Source organism: Trifolium pratense, linkage group LG5 (genome assembly GCF_020283565.1).
Source record: "Trifolium pratense cultivar HEN17-A07 linkage group LG5, ARS_RC_1.1, whole genome shotgun sequence".
Lineage (NCBI taxonomy): Eukaryota > Viridiplantae > Streptophyta > Magnoliopsida > Fabales > Fabaceae > Trifolium > Trifolium pratense.
In genome coordinates this window covers 55,186,858-55,209,278 of record NC_060063.1, presented here as the reverse complement: position 1 = coordinate 55,209,278, position 22,421 = coordinate 55,186,858, and the positions used below count along the sequence as shown (strand labels likewise).

Below are 22,421 nucleotides of genomic sequence, written 5' to 3'. Positions count from 1 at the left end.
GCATAACTTTAACACCATTAATTTATATTTAGTTATATATTATTACAAATTATAAAAAGTTGATATTTAAAATTATTTATCAAAATAAATCCAACATCTTATATGTTAACATTTGTTTTTACATATTCGAAAGAAAAAATATCAAAATAAGTTATATGAATAATATACATGATTAAACTGACATTTATTTTTATTTTTTTGAACAACTGTGACATTTATTTTAGAACAGAAGAAATATTGTTAAAAATAAAGGTGTAATTTAGATTCAAAGCCTCATACTTATATTGCTACAAACATGATAAGGATAGAATAAAAGGGTCAAAATCCCCTCTTGAGTTAATCTAATCACAATATGTTGAAATGGAAAGTTATTGTGTTAGTCAGATTGCGAGTAATCTTTTCTTTAAGGATTAAAATAACAAAGGAGTAATAAGATATGATTAATAATAGGTTAGATTTATCCTTTCCTCTTGGTGCACCAAACAAGAGATTTAAACAGGATAGGATAATTTTATCATATCCTGTCATCTTATCCTACGCACCAAACGGACCCTAAAGGAAAATTATCGTGTCATCTTGGTTGTATCTCAAATTTCTTGCTCGGTCTGCATCGGTATAAGAAGAAGATGTTTCACATTTTCTTCAAAATTCCGATGCATGTTTGTGACTTGGTCTAAGATTCCATTTCGACAGGATTTTTTTCCTATGATTATTTTAGGATAGATTGGTGAAGTTATATCATGTTATTTATTGTGGGCTAGCTCATAATTGTGATGCTTCTCTATCTGGTTTCATTGGCTGCCTCCTTCAATTTGGTTAAGAAATGATAAATTGGTTTCCTCCTAAAAAAAATAAAAATGTCGAGAATATGACAATGAGAATATGTTGAGAGGAGAACATTTTTTTTCTTTTATGAATCACTAATGAACCTTCAAATTTAGATTGGATCTTTTAACTTTTTTTGTGTTTAATAAAGACTGATTAAAAAATAACACTGGATTTTTTTAAAATGAACCTTTTCATTTTTTTTGGAAGCCTCCTACCACATAATAAATATTTTAGGCCCCAAAAATGAAGGTTCAGCTCCATAGAGCTGTTTGCACATGGTAAAGGTTTAGCTCCACAGGCCACAATAATTCATATTTCGATCGCAAGATAATTATACTTTGAAAAAAATTGTTACTCCAAAAAGAATCAATTAAAAATAATTTATTTCAGTTGATTCTGATGTTGTACTAATAGTTTTTCACTATATTTTTTCCATTTCACAATGAACAAGACATTTTATTAAATAATTCTTATCAAAATAATTGTATTTTTCACTTTTTAATTTAATACTCTATTTTTTTTAATTGTATCTCTAGTTTTTTTTTTTTTGACAATTTTTTTCAAATATCACCCTGAATTCAACATTTTTCAAATTTGTATTTAATTAAGATAATGATGAATACATTTAATAAAGTTAATTTGGTAAAATTATACTCCCTCTGTCCCTTATTATAAGCACCTCTTGGTGTTTTTCACGCATATTAAGAAAAGTAGGTAGTGTAATTAATGTGTACTTTTTAGATGTTATAATTACTAAATTGTCCTTGGTGAAAAGATGTATTTGTAGTTGACTTTACAGATTCCAATGCAAAGTAGCGTTATGTTTGGAAAAGTAATAATAAATGTATATAAGGAATTGAAAAAGAGCTTATATTTAGAGACAAATTTTATGTTTAAAAAAGTGTTTATAATTAGGGACGGAGAGAGTAGTATTTATTTTCATAAAGTTAATTAATTTGATATAACTATAGTACAATACTATTCATTTTCATGACATTTCTTCAAAATATCCAAAAATGGTAAAATTAGCAAATTTTGTCATCTTGGACTGGACGGATGGAGAATGCTTTTGCTGCCATTTGGGTGGGGGGCTAGTATATGAGTTTATTGCTAAATAAGCAGCTTTCGTAATCTGATTGGACAAGGAACAAATACTCTATAGCTTTCATTTATTGTTCTCTAACTTACAACCGCTTTTAAATACTGTCTTTATATCAAGTGTGATGTGATGAACAAACACTTTTACCCTTGAATATTCATCATGATATAAGCTATAACACTTTCTTACAAGACCGACTTATAAAGTTAAAATTGTATTTACTTTATAAATATATATTTAGGTCATCTCACAATTCATGTGAGACTTCTTAACGCACCTCCTCACTCCTAATGCTATTGGACTTTAAGTGCGAATATAAATAGTGGATGACCCGATCAGAAATCTGATAGCAGGAGGTCCAACAAATCGTGAAGAAGCTCTAATACCATATTATAATTGAGAGTTGGGCTTAACCCATCCGTACAAAATTGACATGTAAGATGAGGATTGTCTCTATATTATATACATATATTTATGTCATCTCACGATCAATGTGAAACTTCTTTAACAATATACAACAACACTACTTCATCATTTCTTTTAGTGTCGTTTTAATAGTTTAAGGTACAATTTCTCAACTATACCCATGCTTTCTCAATAACCCCACTTCACATTTTTCTTCATGCTAAATTTGGGTAAAACTTTATTTGTGAAAAAAATAAATAAATGGTGGATTTAAATAAGGGTAGAATTTAAAAAAAAAAAAACAACAATCTACTATCTTAGTTGGAAAACTTTGCTAAACAGTTAAAAAGAAACGGGAGAGTATTATTTTTTCTTCATCTACCTTTCCAACTTTTCATCTTCCCTTCTTTCATGAATAAATTTTGATTCTTTTTAGGTTTAATTAGTAAAATAGTCCCTTAAAGATACTTTTGGTTTCACATCGGTCCTTTAAAGAAAAAAAGGTTCGAATAGGTCCCTTAAAGACAAATCCGTTAATCAGTTTGGTCTTTTTCGTCCATTTGTTCGAGGACCAAACTGATTAATGGAGATGTCTTTAAGGGACCAAACTGATTAACAGAGATGTCTTTAAAAAACCTATATATTTGGACATTTTTTTTTCTTTAAGGGACCTATTCGGTCTTTTTTTTTTCTTTAAGGAACCAATATGAAACCAAAGATCTCTTTAAGGGACCATTTTATTAATTAAGCCTTCTTTTTATTGATTTTTCATAGGAATTGCAATATTTATTATTTCTTAATCCATTCGTAAAATTCTAAAAGCACAAAAATTGGAAAGTATGTATGAAGTAATTTTATCGCTATTTAGTTTTTACTGCTATTTATTATAGTCTTAAATTTTTTTCATTCGCATAGTTCAAAATCAAGCTCTTTACCATAGAGTATTTAAGAGACTAAAGCTCCGTTTAACTCTATCTATTTTCTACTTTTTTACTTCTACTTAAAAGAAATAGAGAAGTAGAAAATTGTATTTGACCTTATATATATATAACTTGTTTTGTTACCTCCCCAACAATTTCTCCATTAGGTAGGATTTTTTTTGCCCAAGCACTTATTTATTCAGGAGAAACTGATCCAATTCGAAGGTGTTGATGTTTATACTGATCAATCATAGAATTCCATTTCTTTCTGATTCAGTCCAATTAAACTTCCTTCCTTTGCATCTGGAAGTCTTTCTCAGATACAAGGAAATGATTCAGTTCCAGAGCCAAAGATCGTAGTTCTCGAGAGCCAATCAGTTACTGATTGCATGTTCTTGTAAGTTGTATTAGCCATATGAATCGATCCATCATATCACGTAGACACTATCAGATACAAATCTTCCAATGCATGTTTTTTTAAGCAAGACTGATTTACAAAGCATCAAAATTCTTTTAGTTGGCCCCAAATAAAACTAGTTATCCTATGCCGCAAATCTAACATATTTTAATAAAAAGAAAAACAATGATGACATGAAGATGTAAGCCAAAACTCGTGAAAAAAAAAAAAGTTAAATGAAAGAAGAGTAGAGAACAATGAATAAAATATGGGACAACAAATTAAATAACAACAAATTAAATTGCATTTCAGAGAACAATTGCAAAGCATCGCCCAATCTATTTTTTAATCTCCACGTAATAAAATGAGGATTCTTTAAAGTCTTCACTACGTAAGAAATTACATTCCAACCAAATATGACGTTTACTTTTGTCAAAAACATTTTTTTTATGAGAGGGGGCAAAACCCAAGAAACAAAAAAACTACAAAGATAAATGAAGATTACAAGGTATAGAAATGTAAGATATGTCATCAAAGAAAAGTCCCCGAAGATTTCTAGGAGGAGCATCCAAGACTTGTAATTGATAGGAATTCAAAGTAAGACTGACCACTAGCACTTTTGAGTCGGTGTCCACTTGAAGATGAGTAATCACTTGTCTCCAAGTCCATAACTAAATACATAACATACTCCACATCTTTGCATGGAGCTCATCACAGTTTTCAATTTTGCGAGCATAGCTGACCAAACAATTTCCACTGCTATCGTGAAGAAGCACAACTCAAAAGATTTATTGATTTTTTTAATCGCCCCATAATAATAGTTTTTAATGCAGATTGAAAATATATGGTAAAAAAAAAACTCAGTTAAAAATAGTTGCATTGCCCATGAAAAAAGAAAATTAACCAACAATTGAAGCTCTAGAATTCCTAAAAATACTACCACTAAGAGGATAGACCCAAAGAACATTTAGAAGCACCATATACATTACATTTAAATCAACCACAAAGAGGAGTTTTCCATCCCATATGAAACTTAAAGGTGCTTTTCTAGGACAACCGTCACTCTAAAAAATTTAAGAATTGAAAATTATTTGATAATTGTACATATTACTAGAGCAAAATGATCCAAAAAGAGAAATATTATTTTACTAGATGATATGGTAAATAAGTTTTTCATTTCTAAAAATTACTCACTCTCTCTCAAAATGAATGCTTTTTTGAAAAAAAGAAAAAAGTCCTAAAATAACTGGCATATTTTTTTTTGTTTTGTTTTCACCCTCTGGTTCCCAGAGGAATGGAGCCCTAGTAGTCCAGAGTTTAGGGCGAGTTCTGACATCAAGTGGTTCAAATCTCCTCCCAAATACAATTGTGGGGGATCGAATCGTGGTCCTCTCTATCAAGTTCAGCGTCAATCACCACTCAACCAACTAACATTTGGTATAACTGGCATTTTCAATACAACAATAATTATTTTTTTGCAATTCTGCCACTAATTAATATTAATGTACTACTTACATCATTCTTAATTCAACATCTTCCACTTCGTATTGTATTGATGATAATTATAAATACATGATACTTATTAATGTTACCCGTAAAAACATATTGAAGCATACGGGTCGATGTGAGTTTTTAAAATTCTACTATTTATCATAACCGAAACCGTCCATACAACCAAGATGAAAATTATTTTTTTACCTCTTCACTTTGTTATTTTTATTCATCTTTGATATATGAGAGAAATGTTATATTTTACAAACTTATGATGCATTGATGAAAGAGGTGTGAAATATATTTTAATATATATTCTATATCTATTTTAATTTCTACTTCTCCTTTACTTGATTTATTATTGTCGTTAGATTTACAAATTTGAAAAAAGTATCTGCATCTCACCCTCTTGTTTTTTTTCCATTCTTTTTGTTGCATTATGTGTTAGCGGCCAACACTCGGTGGGATTTAGTCCCACATCGGATAGATAGGACTCTTGAGAAGAGCTTATAAAGAGGAGGCGATCCTAACCTTACAAGCCGGTTTTGTAAGGATGAGTTAGGCCTCGATATTCGTGACATGGTATCAGAGCCTATCGGGTCTATCGTTGGGCTTCCGACATCGTTCACGCTTCAGGCCCATTGGGCCGGGCTGAAGCGTGAGGGGGTGTGTTAGCGGCCAACACTCGGTGGGATTTAGTCCCACATCGGATAGATATGACTCTTGAGAAGAGTTTATAAAGAGGAGACAATCCTCACCTTAGGCCTCGATATTCGTGACATTATGTACAAAGTATTAAATTATTTGAAAATTGGAAATTTTTGGATAATAAAATTTTAGAAGTATGTGAACAAAATTTCAATCTAACACGTGTAATAATCAACCGGATCTATCTGTCACCTGTATGGCCTGACACCCGAACAAACCGAAAATGTAGTTGGTCAAAATTGGGTCCAAATTAAATAGTTGTGATTTTTATCGATTTTGTGATTTTCGCCCGAACTCAACCGATGTTGAGGCCTCCTTATATAGTAATTACATTACCTTTTTTTCAATAAAAAAAGGGCCTAGACCCAAAAATTCAAAAGATAAAAAGTCGATGTTTTGAGAGTTTCTACAATTTTTTTTTAGTATGCGTAAAAATTTCGCATGATCTTTTAAATGAGCAATTCTTGTGTAGACAATGACTTTTGGTACACACTAAAAAAAAAAAATACATGTAATATATATACTCCCACCACTCCCTCATCTCTTTTGATAAAACTCTTTTATAAAAAAAAAGTTTGTCTCTCAATATAAAATTTTATAAAAAAATTTAGATTCATCTATTACTCTTTTTCAATTTTAGATTCTTCTGAATCACTAATGAACCAAATTCAGATTGGATCTTTTAATTTTTTTTTTGTGTTTAAAAAGAAAGATTTGTTTAACACTGAACTTTTTTCAAATAAACCTTTTCATTTTTTTTTGAAGCCTCCTACCACATAATAAATTTTTTTAGGCCCAAAAAATGGAGGTTCAGCTCCAGATAATTTCTCTTCAGGTCCCCCTTATTTCTTTTTCACTCCTTGAATTTCATTTTTTTGCTCTTTAATAAAAACTTCATATTTTTGCTCTTCAATAAAAACTTCGATTTCTGTTTATCGAATATATTTTTGCCTTAAATTGGTTTCTATTTACCGAATTTTTCCTGAATTTAAACTAGGAAATATTTGATTTCTAAATTTTTTTCCAAGGGTAAAATTGGATTTTCGGAGGGTAAAATAGAACCACGGAAGGCCTAATGAGAAATTATCACAGCTCCATGGAGCTGGAGCTGATTTCACAAGGTAAAGATTGTGTCTGTTATTAACACAAAGATGCAAGTCATTATAACCCTTCTCCGGCCAACCTGATCAAGTACTTCCATTTAAATGGAGAAATGAATAAGTTTTATTTGATTTTTTAAAGAGAAAAAACCCAAATCAATTAAAAATCATTTATTTCAGTTGATTCTGGTTTTGTACTAATAGTTTTTCACTATATCAAAGAGCAAGATATTTTATTAAAGAAATCTTGTCAAAATAAGTGTATTTTTCAATTTTTAATTTAATATTGTATATTTTGTTTTAATTGTATCTCTAATTAATTAATTTAGATTACCTGCAGTAGCTTTTCACACTATTTTAATTCCAGACCGTTGATTGTAGATTAAAAGGTCGAAATCAATGCAGTTGTAATATCATTTAAAACAATCTTAATCGTACAATTTTGATTAGACGGTTGTAATATAAAACAGTGCGAAAACCTATGAAGCACGGACTCCGACACGGACACCGCGACACGACACAGACACGGACACCACGACACCGCTAATGTAAAAAATATAGGACACCGACACCGCTACATATTTATAAAACATATAAATTGAGAATCAAAATATATACATGTAAATCTAATTTGAGCAAGTTATTTTTTAAAAAAAGTTTTAAAACAAGATATGATAGTATTTTACCTTTATTTATCCATCTACGATCGAAAAAACTAAAAATATCGTAATCAAAATGTAATGTCTTCAATCCCTAATTGATCAATATTGTTGTTTCTACACATCTGTAAGTGTAACTCTTGTAGATATGTCTAATATGTGCCTAAGGAGAGTATAAGCAAATAAAAATTATTTTTTTTAGGACACTTGTCCGACACGTGTCATACGAGTGTCTTACAGGTGTCGGACACCGATCAAAGAGTGTCAAACTAAAGGAAAAATTGAATTTTTTTCCGACACCGATATGAGCTATCCGACACGTGTCGGACAAGTGTCATAAGAGTGTCGGACACCGACATATGTCGGACACCGCGACACACCTAATCATAGAGGTGTCGGTGCTTCCTAGGCGAAAACTGTGAAAAAATAAACGACAGGAAATGTTAGTATGAGATTGTAAGCTAAATAACCATCTTTCGTAATCTGATTAGACAAACAACAAATTCTCTATAGCTTTCTTTTATTGTTCTTCAATTCCTAACTTGCAACCGCTTTTAAATAGAGTCTTTATATCAAGTGTGATGAACAAACACTTTTACTCTTTTGGATATATTCATCATGATATACAACAACACTATTATTTTTTCTTCATCTACCTTTCTAACTTTTCATTTTTCCTCTTCCATGAATCAAACTTTTCAATATGGCATTTTCAGAATTCAAAAGTTTTAATAGAGCACCCAAAATATCATGGACGGTAGTGATTGCATGTTCTTTGTATTAATTAGCCATATGAATGGATCCATCATATCGTGTAGACACTATCACATGCAAATCCTTCAATACATTTTTTTTAAGCAAAACTGATTTATAAAGCAACAAAATTCTTTAGTTGGCCCCAAATAAAACTAGTTATTCTATATACCACGTAAAATCAAGCATAGTTTAATAAAAATAAAAAAACAATGATGACAAGATGTAAACCAAAACCGTCCAAAATAAATGTAGCTCGAAGAAGCCTTACTAATGTTATCTTTGAAACCGATTTAAAAAATGTTGTGAATGCTATCTATCATAGTTGTATATTGTTGTGGATGCCCATACACTTGCTATATGTTTTTCATATGTCCTAGTGGCGGAGCCAAAAATCTTTTAAAGTTCGGACAAAATTTCAGTTTTGCACTGAAAATATTCAGTTTTGAACAAAATATCTCAATTTTACTCTAAATTAATTCATAAGAATTTTAATTTTGCTCTAAAATAACTTTTAAAATACCAAAAATTTTGGGTTGAGCCTGGGCACGTGCCCGGACTGGCTGAGCCCTGGCTCCGCCCCTGTGTTTACTAATATTATTTTTTAGTCTAGTCGCTGTATGTTTGAACTAATAACTGCATGTATTGAATTTCGTTTGCTTGATAAAATGAGTTGATTTTGTGATTGTCAAAAGAAAAACCTGGCCAAAAGAGACCAGCAAGTATAATTTCTAAATGAAAAAGACCTTTTAATATCCATGATTTCTTATAGAGACTTCTATAACACGTGACAAATAGAGTAATTATTTAAAAATTGCATATTATTTAATTATTATTTTCTTAATTTTTTTCCTTTTTTTTACATGACCAAAAAAAAATCCAAATCTTTCATGTCCACCAACATAAGAATGATTTCTTTAAAATAGGAATAGGAATGCATAGAGTATATGAAGCCTTATTTCTACTATTCAATTCCTTAAGAATTGAAAGATGTTAAGATATTGATTCCTTCACACAATAATTTGCTTCTCGTATCGACGAATGTAAACACAGATTTTCAAATAAAAATAAAACATCGGCTCGATTATCGCACTTTTTTACTTTCTTTTGGATGCCTTGATATGCATACATAAAGAAGACTACCTCCTTTTAAAACTACGGTGTCAATTTTTTGTCTACAAAATTGTGTTCAAATAGCAGAGTTGTTAAAAAATTATGCATAAAATAAAAAACAGAGGAATATGCTGTGAGTTGTGAGTTGTGACCAAGCATTAATTTATTAATCCATTACCATACAACTACCAAAGTACAAATTCATTGATGAACAAACTACTTTGAAGGAGATAGTTATGAATTAATATCATCTGTCTGAATCTCAATCGACCACACTACACAGCATAACTGGTAAAGAGTTATCAATGCATGCTTCTTGTAATAACGTGGCATCGTTCCTCCTTTAGAAAATGAATTGCATGAACTCATTCAATATTCATGCCATGAGCCACATTCCTCTAATTTCAAATCTGCATGGTACTAATTTTATTTAGACAGCTCATATATTTTTTATTATCTCTCTCGTTTTTAGAAAAAAAATCTGATAATTTAGAGTTCAGCCGCAAAATAAGCAAAATTTGACCAAAAATTATTTCTACCAAGAATCAAATTCGAATTCCACCCAAACGATTTATTAACCACTTAATCCTGATGTTTAGGTTAGATAGCTCATGTTTTAATTGTATATACTTTGCAAAGTTAGTTAGTACGAGAGTTACTATAAGTCTACATCATGCAGTTGAGTATAAGCCATAAGGTAGTTGTCTCATTGGTTATTTTAATTTATTTTCATTCCTTAATCATAGCTAAAAGAATGTACTAATAATAAGTTTGGGTATAATTTTTGTATAGTCACACAAACTACAAAGACAAACTATTTTAGGTTGTTTTGCTACTATTTTTTATCAGACATTATTTATATTTTGGATAAATTTTAGATTATCATGGGTCTATTTGGTTGGATACTAATTAGATGTATTATATATGCAGAGATCGGGGTTCAGATTCCGGTCATCCTATTTATCCATCTTAAGCATAATTTCTAGCCACTAAGCTACTTGACCAAAGAAAAAATAAAAATTAGTGTCTAACAACTTATATTTAGAAACATAAAATTTCATCAAAAAGGCTTGTAGAAAAATATAGTAAACTATTATTAAAAGCTCAGTATATCTAACAACATTGTTGCATGCATAATATGTCGGGTGGTATTAATGTTAGTGTCATACTAGAACATTGTTGAAAAGTGATGTATACAGCTGATGGTATGCATGTACTATAATGTTGCGGAGTGACCTACGTTGGAAATTGGGTTGGAGTGTTATTGTCAAATAGTATACACGTGTCTCTTTTATGTAAGATCTTTTCTTTTTGATTGCTACGTTGAGTAGAGAGTGAATGTATTATTATGTACTCCCATGTATTTTGCTGGTTAAAGCAGTTAGTAGTTAGTCTATAAATCTCCACTATTGATTTTAGATAAAATGGCTCAAATTATACTAATAATTTCGCACAATTAAATAATATCATCCTTTAATTTAGATTAGACGGTCGAAAGTTGTAACTACGTCATTCATTTGTAACACGAAATTCATTTTCTTAGGAATGGAAATAGCATAGGACCGACCGATAAGAGCATATAACACGATACATACTTGGTACACGGTGATATATCATTCATTGAAATACGATATGTTTAACACAATACACAATTTTTAATATTTTTTTGTTTACGGATCGAGTCTACCATTTTTTAACAGACTTATAAACATCCAAACAAAAGCATTGAAGTAGTAGATGAGTGCATAACAATTTTGAAAATTTTAATTGATTAAGGTAAAATTGAATGGACAATTGGTAATGGAATCATGAGAAGAAAAAAAATCAATCTTGAAAATAGTCAATTGGTAACCATGAAATCGAATGAATCCGTTACTGTTCTAGTAAAACTCAAAGGGGTTGTATTATTGATTAAATGGTGTGATTACACTTGGTTTAATCCCAACAACCCTGAGAATTTTATAAGTCAGATGATGATCCTCCTTTACAAATGAAAATGTGGAACTATTTATAGACCGCTAAGTCTTCTTCTCCAAGCTAAGGTTCCTAGAAATTCGGTCTTCAGCACCTCCTTCGGTGGTACAGCGTGAAAGTAGGGATGGGGGTCTCCAAGCTATGGCGGTTGCGGGAAGTTGGTTTCTTCCTTCCCAAGTCAGTTGCTAACGCAGGGAAGAAGAAGATATTTATAATAACACAGAATCTAACTTCCGGGCGCTGTCACGTGATTGTAGGTCGCGCCTTGGCTGCGTGTCGCCTAGTGGGTGTTTAGGGCTTACTGGATTTGGGCCTATCATCCTTTTTATATTAATTGGGCTTGCTGGATATGTTTCTAAGCCCATTGCCCGGTCCAGTTACAAAAAGTTAGAGAGAAGAAGATAATAAAATGAAAGAGGAACGGAAGATAAAAATAAAGTTTGATTTATATACTAAAAAGTTAAACAACTATGAGATGGACCATGAATTCAATAGGACGTATCGGCGGTGTATCTGAATAGAATATCAGTCTATCGAATACGTATCAGATATGATACGTAAGCCATTTTAGATCAAATCTATGCAAAACTTTTGTTTTTAATAGGAAACACTTAGACGTTATTAAAAGTATATTTAGCTAAAAAAATAAACATAAACATATAATTAACTTCATATATAATAAAATACCAACCATAGACATATTACAAATTTTATATAAAAGTGCAGTACCTAACATACTTATTTTAGAACCATAACTAAGGACTTATTTTATACCTTGAGAGCTACAAGATAACAAACAAACACATTTATCCGGTGCTTAATTAGTAATTAATTAGCTAATTTTTTTAAGTGGAATAGTGAGAGGTTGGAATCCTTGTTTAAGAGCTGAATCCCAAACTTTTTCTATGTTATGCATTTTGTATCCACATTCATGTTCATTCCATCCTTCTAAAGAGTGTACTATTCCAGCAATGCGCCATGCACTCATTACCCTCCTTGGCAACCAATCCTGCAATTTATTATTTTTTCAAAATCTTTTCGTCAACTAGTAAAGATCTCGTGCAAGAGTACGAACATAGATAAAAATAAAAAATGTTTGAATTGTGAAAACAATTTATTATTATTTTATCTTTTGTTATAAAAATTATTTATATGATAAACACTTATGCTATAAGCCTATAAGTGTTTAGGTGAAAATAAGATTAAAAAAAAATTTACCTCACAAGAATGGACATTTTCAATAGAAGTTGGAGTTTGCATTGCTGGTGTGAAATGATATGAGCAGTCCTTACGATGTTTCTTTGGTGGGAATTGTGAGTATGGAATAAATAATGCTCCTTTTGGTGCCTTCATTTGTTCTTCTTCAGTCAGTCCATCTCCCACTAACCAAATCTATGCACCAAACACATGAAATTAGGAACAAAAAATTAGAACATAGTGAAATACTCCTTCCGTCCTAAAATGCAAGTAAAAATTGGTCAACAAAAATTAATATATCATATATAAGGTGTAAGATATAGGCTGGATACATTAATTTTTTTTTTATTTTATGGAAGATACAATATAAACTTTTTTGATCTATTTTTATTAGTATTTTAAGAACGAAGGAGTATATGTAAAAAAGTAGTATCAAGAAAACCAATACTCTTATTGACAATTATTTATCAAAGGTTTCATAGTGAAAAATTATTTATTGACAATTTTTTTAAAAAACTCGGTATTTCGTTTAAGGACCAACTTTATCGGTACCAATGCAATAAATCAAAGGTTTGAAATTTTGATCAATTGTATTGATAGTAAAACTCTGCCTCACAAGAATTACTAGGAAACAAGTGGGTTGAGATTTGAAGTTGTCAAATTCTAAAAAAATAATACTAGCATGTTTTTGCTATATTACCATCTGAGTGCAACTTTTTGTATGGACCAAATTTGTTTCAGAGCTATTGATCAATGACTTTTTGAGCTTCACATAATCATCATCATGCATTATAGCTACCTGCATTGTACATATAATTAAAACATGTGTATGTGATCAACTAAGAAGAAACAATGTTTAAAATAAACTCTTCTTCTTTGTATATATACATCTAACCCTAATTATAAGTCTCGTTCGAAAGAAAGGCGTCTTTAAATATTAGGCAAATGGAAAGCGAAGAAATGGTAATTCTAGGGATTTTTCCAAGAAAAAATAAAACCGTCTCCTATGTTACCCGTATTACAAGTTTGTCTTGAAAGATGAAAACCGATTTCGGAGATCTCAATACACACATTAATTACACTATAAATTTTCTTAATACTCTTATTTTCTTGTTTAGTTGCCCCTTTCATGTTATTTACATATAAAATATAACTAATAAATTATGTTATTTTTTAAAATTGTTTTCACTAAAATATAAGGTTAACTATAATTAATGTTGCATTGAATTTAAAAACAAATAAAAATAAGAACAAATTTTTTTATAAAAGTGACGAGTAAAAACGAACAGAGTCTATGTGAAAAATAATCAAAGTGCTTATAAAAAAGAACGAAGATAGAAATTATGAAAAAAAATAAAATTACGAAAAAAAGTTGACCTGAACTCCTTGTTGGCACAATGTGAAGGCAATAGCATAAGCAACTTTGGTGAGTTTTCCTCTAAGTAATACTTGAGTTGTTCCTTTTGGAATGCTATTAAGAACAGAAGCAACAGCAAGGCTACTACCATCAACAACCTTAACATTAAGCTTTGGATGCCTACTAACATATAACCCTCCATACATGTTAAGCTCTTCTCCTTGATTCATTAGACCTAGACTCACCACTTTTATTCCCTTTTTGTCAGCATCAAGTATTGCTTCCTCAATCATTTTGTTTATAGGAACTTTTTGCCATTGCAATAGGTACTGAAAAAATAAATTACTCTTAGATGTTAATCATATCAAATAATATTCTTGTTAGCAAATTTTAATACATGAGAAAAAAAAATTAACCATTGATAAAAATAAAAGTAATTTTTGGTATAACTGCGTCCGAGTTCATGAGGCTCCTATCATGAGATCGGGAAAAAGTAGATGCATGCAATCTTAATCCCGTAAGCGAGAGATTTTTGAAAGTGTGACCCCAAGTCAAAAGGTAGCAAACCAATCGTTGCGCCAAGGTTTACGCTCTTAATTACAAATAAAGATATTCCTAAAATAAAATAATAAATCAATATATGCAATCAAGCATAATCAATGTAAAACTTTTATACCGTCAAGAAATAACAACTAATAATATACACGACTTTTAAAATATTATTTTTAATAATATATACAACTATATAACTGATTGGCACCGTAAAATAATTTTACTCTGACGATACATATAATTAAATTGTAAAACTATATAAGAAAGAAAGTTTTGATGATATTTATGTTTACCTGTAGAGTGTACTTAGGTATTGCCCAAGTTTGGAGGTTGAGTTTATGATCAAAACGATTTCTTTCCACAATGAATGTGCGACCATAGACCCATGTGAGCAACATGGACCAAGATGTGATAGGCCACATCAACCAAAGGTACCATTTTGATGTGTATGGCTTAGAAGCCAAGTAAGCAAAACCAAATCTAAGATGATAGATTGATTCAGGGGTTGTTAAATGTGTTAAATGGACCACATTTGGGGTCTCTTCTTTTCTCTTTAATGTTGATTCATGCAATTCATCTGAAGCTTTGTCCATTGTCCCATAAATGTAGTCATAAAGTGGCATAAAAAGTGAGTAGTTTGTTCTAAATTGAGTATGGTGCAAAGAGTGATACCTGCAGTAATAATAATATTAACAAAGTGCACTTATTAATTAGTAGAAACTCAAAAGGGCCAAAAGATTTAGGCCCGAATTTTCGGGCCTACAAAAATTGAATTTGGATGCAAAATTAAATTATACAACGTATTGCATTCAAATTCAACAGCTATGTAATTTTTTACTTATAAAAAAAAAAAAAAAACGGCTATGTAATTGTTGCATAGTTGAGGATGATTCAATACTCGATGCAATATTAAAATGTAAATATATTTTTACTACTAAATAGTTACTATTTAGATTATATTGTTAAGTTATAAATTTACATTTATTTTAATCAAGTAATAAATTTACATTGTTGTTATTTGATTTGAGAACCTTGTTGGTATGGTATTGGTAATAATGGAAATTGATTTTTAAGTTGTATTTAATTTATATCATGTAATATATCTCTAACTTTTTGTTACTTTATAAGATGTTCAAAGAATATAAATATATAAAAAGAAGTGTCTCACCTCACCTTAAATAGAATGAGAATAAACACAATTTCTTTATTTTATTTTATTTTTTATTTTCTATTTTTGATGTGTGCATTTTTCATTCACTTATATTTTTTCTTAGTTTTAAAGAGTCTAACCAAAAAACTTGCATTGTCATTCTCTACTATAATGGTAGTTGGTGAAGAAAAAACATAACATAAAGACAATGTTTGTGACCCCATGCATTTCAACTAATATTAAAGCAACTGGCTTATACCCCAAGAAAATAGAAGTTGGTTGGCATTAGTAATGTTTAGAAATATTGTATTTACTCAACACCAAAAATCCATGGACAAATATCACATGCATGTGTTTGTGTCATATATTTTTCTTGCTTATATGAAAAACAATTCTCTACTTTTGAAATTACATGTTAATCCTTGAAATTTCAAGTTAAATGAACACAAGCTAAATATTTTTAATTTTTTTTACTATATGTATGTGTGTCTAGGAAAAGTTTTTAAAATGAGTTGGTTATCAAGACTCACAAAGATCGGCGGCTAAGATTGTTTTACTTTATAAAATTGTATTATAAATATCAACCACTCGATCTCAAATCAACAGTCATGATCAATTATAACAGCCATTTTATAATTGTAAATATACTTACGAGGGGGTGTACATGAGATACTTGAGAGGTGGGAAAATATCAAAGAGCCACTTAGGAACAATCTCAAAGTTGCAATGACCCAAATTATTCATAAAATCAATGTAAGTGACATATCCAACCATGGCCCCAATAGAAGCTCTATTTGTGAAGACAAGGGTCAACTTGGGTATTGCAAATAGAACAAAATATGATATGTGTTCTGCAAATGGATGGATGACAGCTGCAAATAAGACAATATTATGGTTATTAGATAATAATAAGTCAATTATAAATGCTCAACATTGATTTGCCAACTCATGATTATTTTACCAATTTATAAAAAAAATGATTATTGTATCAAATCAACATAAATATTACACCTGGCTAATGTTGAAAAGATTTGCATTAAACATGGAAACATAAAAGAACAAAAGTTGAAGTCAAAAAAAGAACAAAAGTTAATCATATATAGACAATATAGTCCCTCAACTTTATGATTTAAATGTATGATGTCATCTTTGTCTCTAAATACAGAATTCTCTCCATCCCACAATGAGTGAGTCAGTTGACTGCGTCACGAATGTCAATGCATAACTTTGACGACTAATATTTTTAATCGTATAATAGTAAAATTTATCAAAATATGATATTTTAAAAATACTCATCGAGATGAATCCAACATCTTATATGCTAATATTTGTTTTTATTTATTATTAGAAAAATAGAGTCAAGGTATGATATGTGAATATTGTATATAGTCAAAATGACTCACTCATTTTGGGACGGAGGGAGTATAAGCTTTCTTAAAAAAAATAGATCTATCAATGTTAGTTTCATTTTAAATTATTATTTTTTTAAAAATATATTTAATTAATACAACTAATGTGTTTTGAAATATGAGAAATTCACACTTTTACTTATCCATGTAAAAGATGATTTTAGAAAGTCTTAAACAACACCCCTATAGTTTGTTATTATGTATTTTTTTTATTTATTTTGTTAAGTAGTTTAATTATTAGAATTTTATCTTTAAAGTGAATAAATAGAGTGTTATTGAATCGCAGTTGTGAGAGATCGAACCGCAACCCTCCCTACCAAGTTCAACGTCAATTTAATTCATTTTCTTATTAAAAGTTTTAAGTCCATCACAACATAATACAAGGCCTAAATGTAAGGCCCAAAATAAAACATACTAAAGCCCTATTTTCTTAAAGTGGGCCTTTCAAAGGTGGCCTATACAGCCTCTATGATACAAAAAAATTTGAGAGCTTCATACTATTTAAGTAGTAAATTGTGTTTGTGTTTGCTAATTAACTAGCGGATATGTAAAATCTTAAAAATTTCATTTTTTGGGTATTTTTTCTCTTAAATTTCTCATTTTTATAATGTTCATTACTTAAATAACGAACTTGTAAAATCTTGAAAATTTCATGTCAGGGGTTTTTTTCCCTATCAAATTCTCATTTTAACTCTTAGAATTAAGAGATAAATCTAACTCAACCCTACAATATCGACATGTAAGGTGATACTTGTCTCTTACTTATAAACTCATGTTCAGGCCAACTCACATCCGATATGAGACTTCTTAGCACACCCCCCTCACGCCCAACACTATTAGGTTTGATGCGTAAATATAAATGGTAGGTGGTCCCATAGCGGGTGGCCAAACAAATATTGAAGAGGTTTTGATATCATCTTTAAATTAGGAGTTGAGTCTAACTCAAGCCTACAAAACTGTCTTGTAAGGTGAAGACGAAAATTGTCTCTTACTTATAACCTTATACTCAAATCAACTTACATCCGATGTAAAATTTGTTAACCAATACTAGTAGTATAATTTAAATTTTTGTTTTTTTTAAGGGTATAATGTTTGGGTAATATTATTATTTGAGAATAGGGTAGTACTGTATAAAGTTAGACAACATACAATGTGTGTAATTATGAAGTGAGCCCAAAATAACTAAAAATCTGTTTGATGTAAGTTACTAATTAATATTCAATTATCAATATTTTTGAGCAAGTTTGAACCAATTAATTAATTTCCACCTCCCATAATAATGACAATATCAAGTACCCAATATATTAAAGATCCATTGCATCATTGCAGTACTACTCTATTATCAATTGTACGATTTTACCACTGTATGAAAAGTAGTTTCCCCTAACATTAGGGGTCAATTTAATGCAAAAATACCAAAGTGGTTACCATACTTTAATGAAAAAAATATTACTCACAAGTGATTGGTTCAGTGACAATGGAAGAATGGTGATGAGAATGATATCTTGAATAGAGAAAATGATGATGAAGTGCTCTATGTAACCAATAATATAGAAACTCCACTGGTCCCAAATGAAGTAATGTGGTAATTATAGCTCCATCAGTTCTCCATAGTGGAAGACGTGATGCCCCTTGCAAGGTATAGCATGCCAAATAATATAGTAACCCATTGAACAATATTTGGTCATCCCTATATAAAAATCAATAAATAAAAAGTTCATAAGGTAACATATTTTTGTATTCAAATAAACATATATACATAGATTAAAATGGTTAACAAATTTCAGTCAATGATAAATAATCATAGACCACATTATATTTATTTTTTGACTTACTATGAGTTATCAAACTCTTATTGTTCTACGAATAAATATTAGTAGTATTAATTTTTTTTGACTAAATATTATTACTTTTCTTTTTTAACTAATTGGCTAAATATTACTAGTATTACTATTGTTGTTTCATTTGTTCAAATATTTCAGATTTTTCCACATGCACATGTTACCAAGAAATGGAACATCAATTAGGGTACTCTCTTTGTTGAAAAAAGCTTGGTTATATACAATTATTAGTTGGCAATTTTGTGTGTGTAAAATGAACATGTTAATTGAACCTAATTGATTTGGATCCTAACGTGCTAAACTAACTCTTCAAAGAAATCTCTTTATTTAAGATGATCCTAACTCAACTTGGCACAACAATGGCAAGAAGGGACAAAAACCAAATGTTTGATATTTGACAGAAACATATAACAAACTTTTTCTACTTTTTTTAGTGGTTCTTTTAAATTCTATTTGAGAGTGTCGATCACTAAATTTAGAATATCTCTTTTAAATCGGAACTTAAACTTGTCCATTTGTTTACATGTGTTATAGTCTGTTGGTCTAACAGACTACTTATGATATCTTTTATATTCTAATTATTCTATTATACTTTTGTCGTTTTTATATAATATTATATTGTCATTCGAAAAAATAATGAAATTTAAATTTTGATTTATCATATTGTGTAAGTATAGCATCTTCCATTAGACTTAAAACTCGATCCGTCGATATATATATTTTTATGAAATTGTTTTGGTTTGTTATACTTGATTATTGTAAGGAAATAGTTTATAATAATTTGTATAATGAGACTAAAAAAGAAAATACTAATGAGTATTCTAAGGATAATTCGGGATATTAGTTGCTTCTATACGTGTATGCTATGTAAATGAGAGTCTGAATCAGTTGATCACTTATTTGATTCTTGTAACCAAATAGTCTCACCAATTTGATATGAGGTGTTTTGGTGGTTGGGTGCGGAGTTAATGCATCCTCGTGGTGTTTTATGGTTTTTTTAGGCTTTCCTGGACATTGGTAGAAAAGATAGATCAGGTGACTCTTAATTTGATATATTATTGTGTGAACTATTTGGAAATCTCAAAATCACATATTCTTTTCTGAAGGACCTTTTATGTCGAACGTTTGATCGATTGGGTGAAACTTTTATTTTGAAAGTGGTAACTAGATAAAAACCATGACACCCCTTATTCTTTTTACGCGTTGAGTATCCACATTACTTTATGCTGGAACCGATAAAGTCAGTTGGGTATCATGTTGAGCTATGTTAATAAAACAAATATTAGAAAGAAAAAAAAATGGAACATATAAAACATACTTAATGAAATGACTAAATGGAGCTGGTTAAAGTTATGGTAGGTAGATGCTGATGCATATGATATGGAGAATGAATGATGCATATATAAATTTAAGAATTTAAATACATACCAATCTTTTTCTCTATCAACTTGGTCAAATTCAATTCCTTTGTCAAGAATTCTATTATTCCCTTTAGAAGTTCGATAACGAGAGAGACTGATCCATAATTGATTATGAATAACACGCCATAACAAAAATGGAAATATAAGAAAAGTTGATACATCCCTTTCACTCTTATCCTTCACCAACACTGAATATGTGCTATGAATGATCCATGGAGCTAGCACTACATACTGCAAAACTAAATAAGGAGTATTAATTGCTTACACCAAAAACAAATATATTTTGAGTGATGTTTTGATTTTTTATAATTGTTTAAGTGATCAAAATTATTAAAAGAAGACAAAATATATCTATTAAATAAGTGCATATCTTTAGCTTTCTTATTCTACCAGCTTTTGATAAATAAACTAACTCATTTGTTATAGTTAAATATATTTTATTAGGATAGCTAATTAACTACACAATATACTAATTAACCTATGCATGCAATTGTTTAACAGATGTTTTTTTGTTGCAGTGCACATCTATAGTCATTCAAGTATATATTCACTCAAATTTTTATTCTTTGACAAAATATATCCACTCAAGTTGAAATTACAATATTGCATTTTAAATTAAATTATACACTGTATAATGGCGATCTTGTCATTTTATGTCATTCCCTCTTCCACCTTTATCATTTCTTTATCAATTTCTCCTTTTTTTATTAATGAAATGACAAAATTGTCCTTTAGTGTTATATTTTTGTCTAAAAAATTGTGTCAAAATAATATTTCTCTATTTTTAATTCGATGAAGAAAAAAAAAAGAACACGTTCATGCTCTAGTTTTATTTATTTATTTTTTTTAAGAAAAAGAGTGCATATCTATAGTTATGCATGGGGAACGGATCCTCTCGCGTGTAGTTTTCATGAAAGGGAGTAAAATTTTCATATTCACCGTTCAATATTATTTTAATAGCATTACTACTTTGCAACAAAAAAGATTATGTGGCTGAGTGCTGAGATTTAACTGGAGCTACTGTACACAGAAGAGGATCTGCGTTCACTATGCAAGTATATATTCACTCAAGTTGAAATTACAATATTGTATTTTAAGTTAAAGTATGGTCCATAACTTTTACGCCATACACTTTTATTTTTCTTTGACAAGCTAACACCTTTGTAACTAGAATTTCATTTTTTCAAAGTGAATAAATAAATATTTCAAAGTTTGAAAATCTCAATTTCTACGTATTACATGCAAAATGGAGCTATGCTTATGAACATATACACCTTAGCAAACATGACTTTCTCATCTTATTGAATTATTCATATTATTATTTTTGTAAAAAAATAAAAAAATTCGGTTCAAGCTCTAGTTTAACTTTTTTATATAAATAAATAAATAAAAATATAATGTTGCAAGTTAGTATACATATTCATGCAATGACTAGTGTAAAGGTGGGTGTAGGGTTCAGTGAGAGAGAATTTCACACCAAAAAAGGAAAGAAAAACCAGCTAAAGAGAGAGAATATTTTACTAAAAAAGGAAAGAAGAGAGAGTGTAACCTTAAAGCTTCCAAGAGGCTTCCATGGCCAATCAGTGAGGATTCCAGGTCTTGAAGCCATATCTAGATGTTTGTTTGTGTGTGTGTTTTGGAGTGCATACATACAAAATAAACGTGAGTACTTATAGACAACACTCTAACTTAGAAACAATTAATTCACATCACTTTGAATTCCCAACAATAATCAAGCTAACATCAATCACATTCACATGGGCAAATAGCCACGTAATATTCCTTTCTCTTTTTTAATAATTATTTTTTTTTTACTTTACTATATTATTAGTTTCACAACATAACCAAATTTAGATTTCATAATTATTTATCGAGGATATCGCTAACATGTGTTATAAGGACATACCGTATGTTATTAAGAATTAAAAAGTAAATTGTTAATTAGTCTAGTGGTGATTAGTATTTGACTTAATAGGAAAAATTACAGTTTGATCTTTTCGATCTTCTACAACTGCGATCAGGAGGAGATTTGAACTACTTAATGTTA

At 29.9% G+C, this 22,421-nt stretch overlaps 1 protein-coding gene across 1 annotated transcript; it reads right to left on the bottom strand.

The window, feature by feature from the left end:
- Window positions 1-12,093: 12,093 nt before the first annotated feature.
- Window positions 12,094-22,211, bottom strand: LOC123883310 (very-long-chain aldehyde decarbonylase CER1-like). Its single transcript, XM_045932067.1, has 9 exons — window positions 21,924-22,211; window positions 20,382-20,605; window positions 18,570-18,802; window positions 16,356-16,575; window positions 14,847-15,225; window positions 14,022-14,330; window positions 13,345-13,443; window positions 12,666-12,839; window positions 12,094-12,456 (listed from the first exon to the last, which is right to left on the bottom strand). Exons 1-9 carry the CDS (start codon window positions 22,023-22,025, stop codon window positions 12,280-12,282), a joined length of 1,917 nt encoding a protein of 638 aa, XP_045788023.1. The 5' UTR covers window positions 22,026-22,211; the 3' UTR covers window positions 12,094-12,279.
- Window positions 22,212-22,421: the final 210 nt, after the last annotated feature.

Bases quoted from the DNA above. Each gene is read 5' to 3' on its own strand.
- LOC123883310 (XM_045932067.1), bottom strand. From the start codon at position 22,025: ATGTATGCACTCCAAAACACACACACAAACAAACATCTAGATATGGCT. The intron at 15,226-16,355 runs GTAAGTATATTT...TTATTACTGCAG, and splicing joins TATCTCATGTACACCCCCTC to GTATCACTCTTTGCACCATA. The intron at 13,444-14,021 runs GTCAACTTTTTT...TGTACAATGCAG, and splicing joins TGTGCCAACAAGGAGTTCAG to GTAGCTATAATGCATGATGA.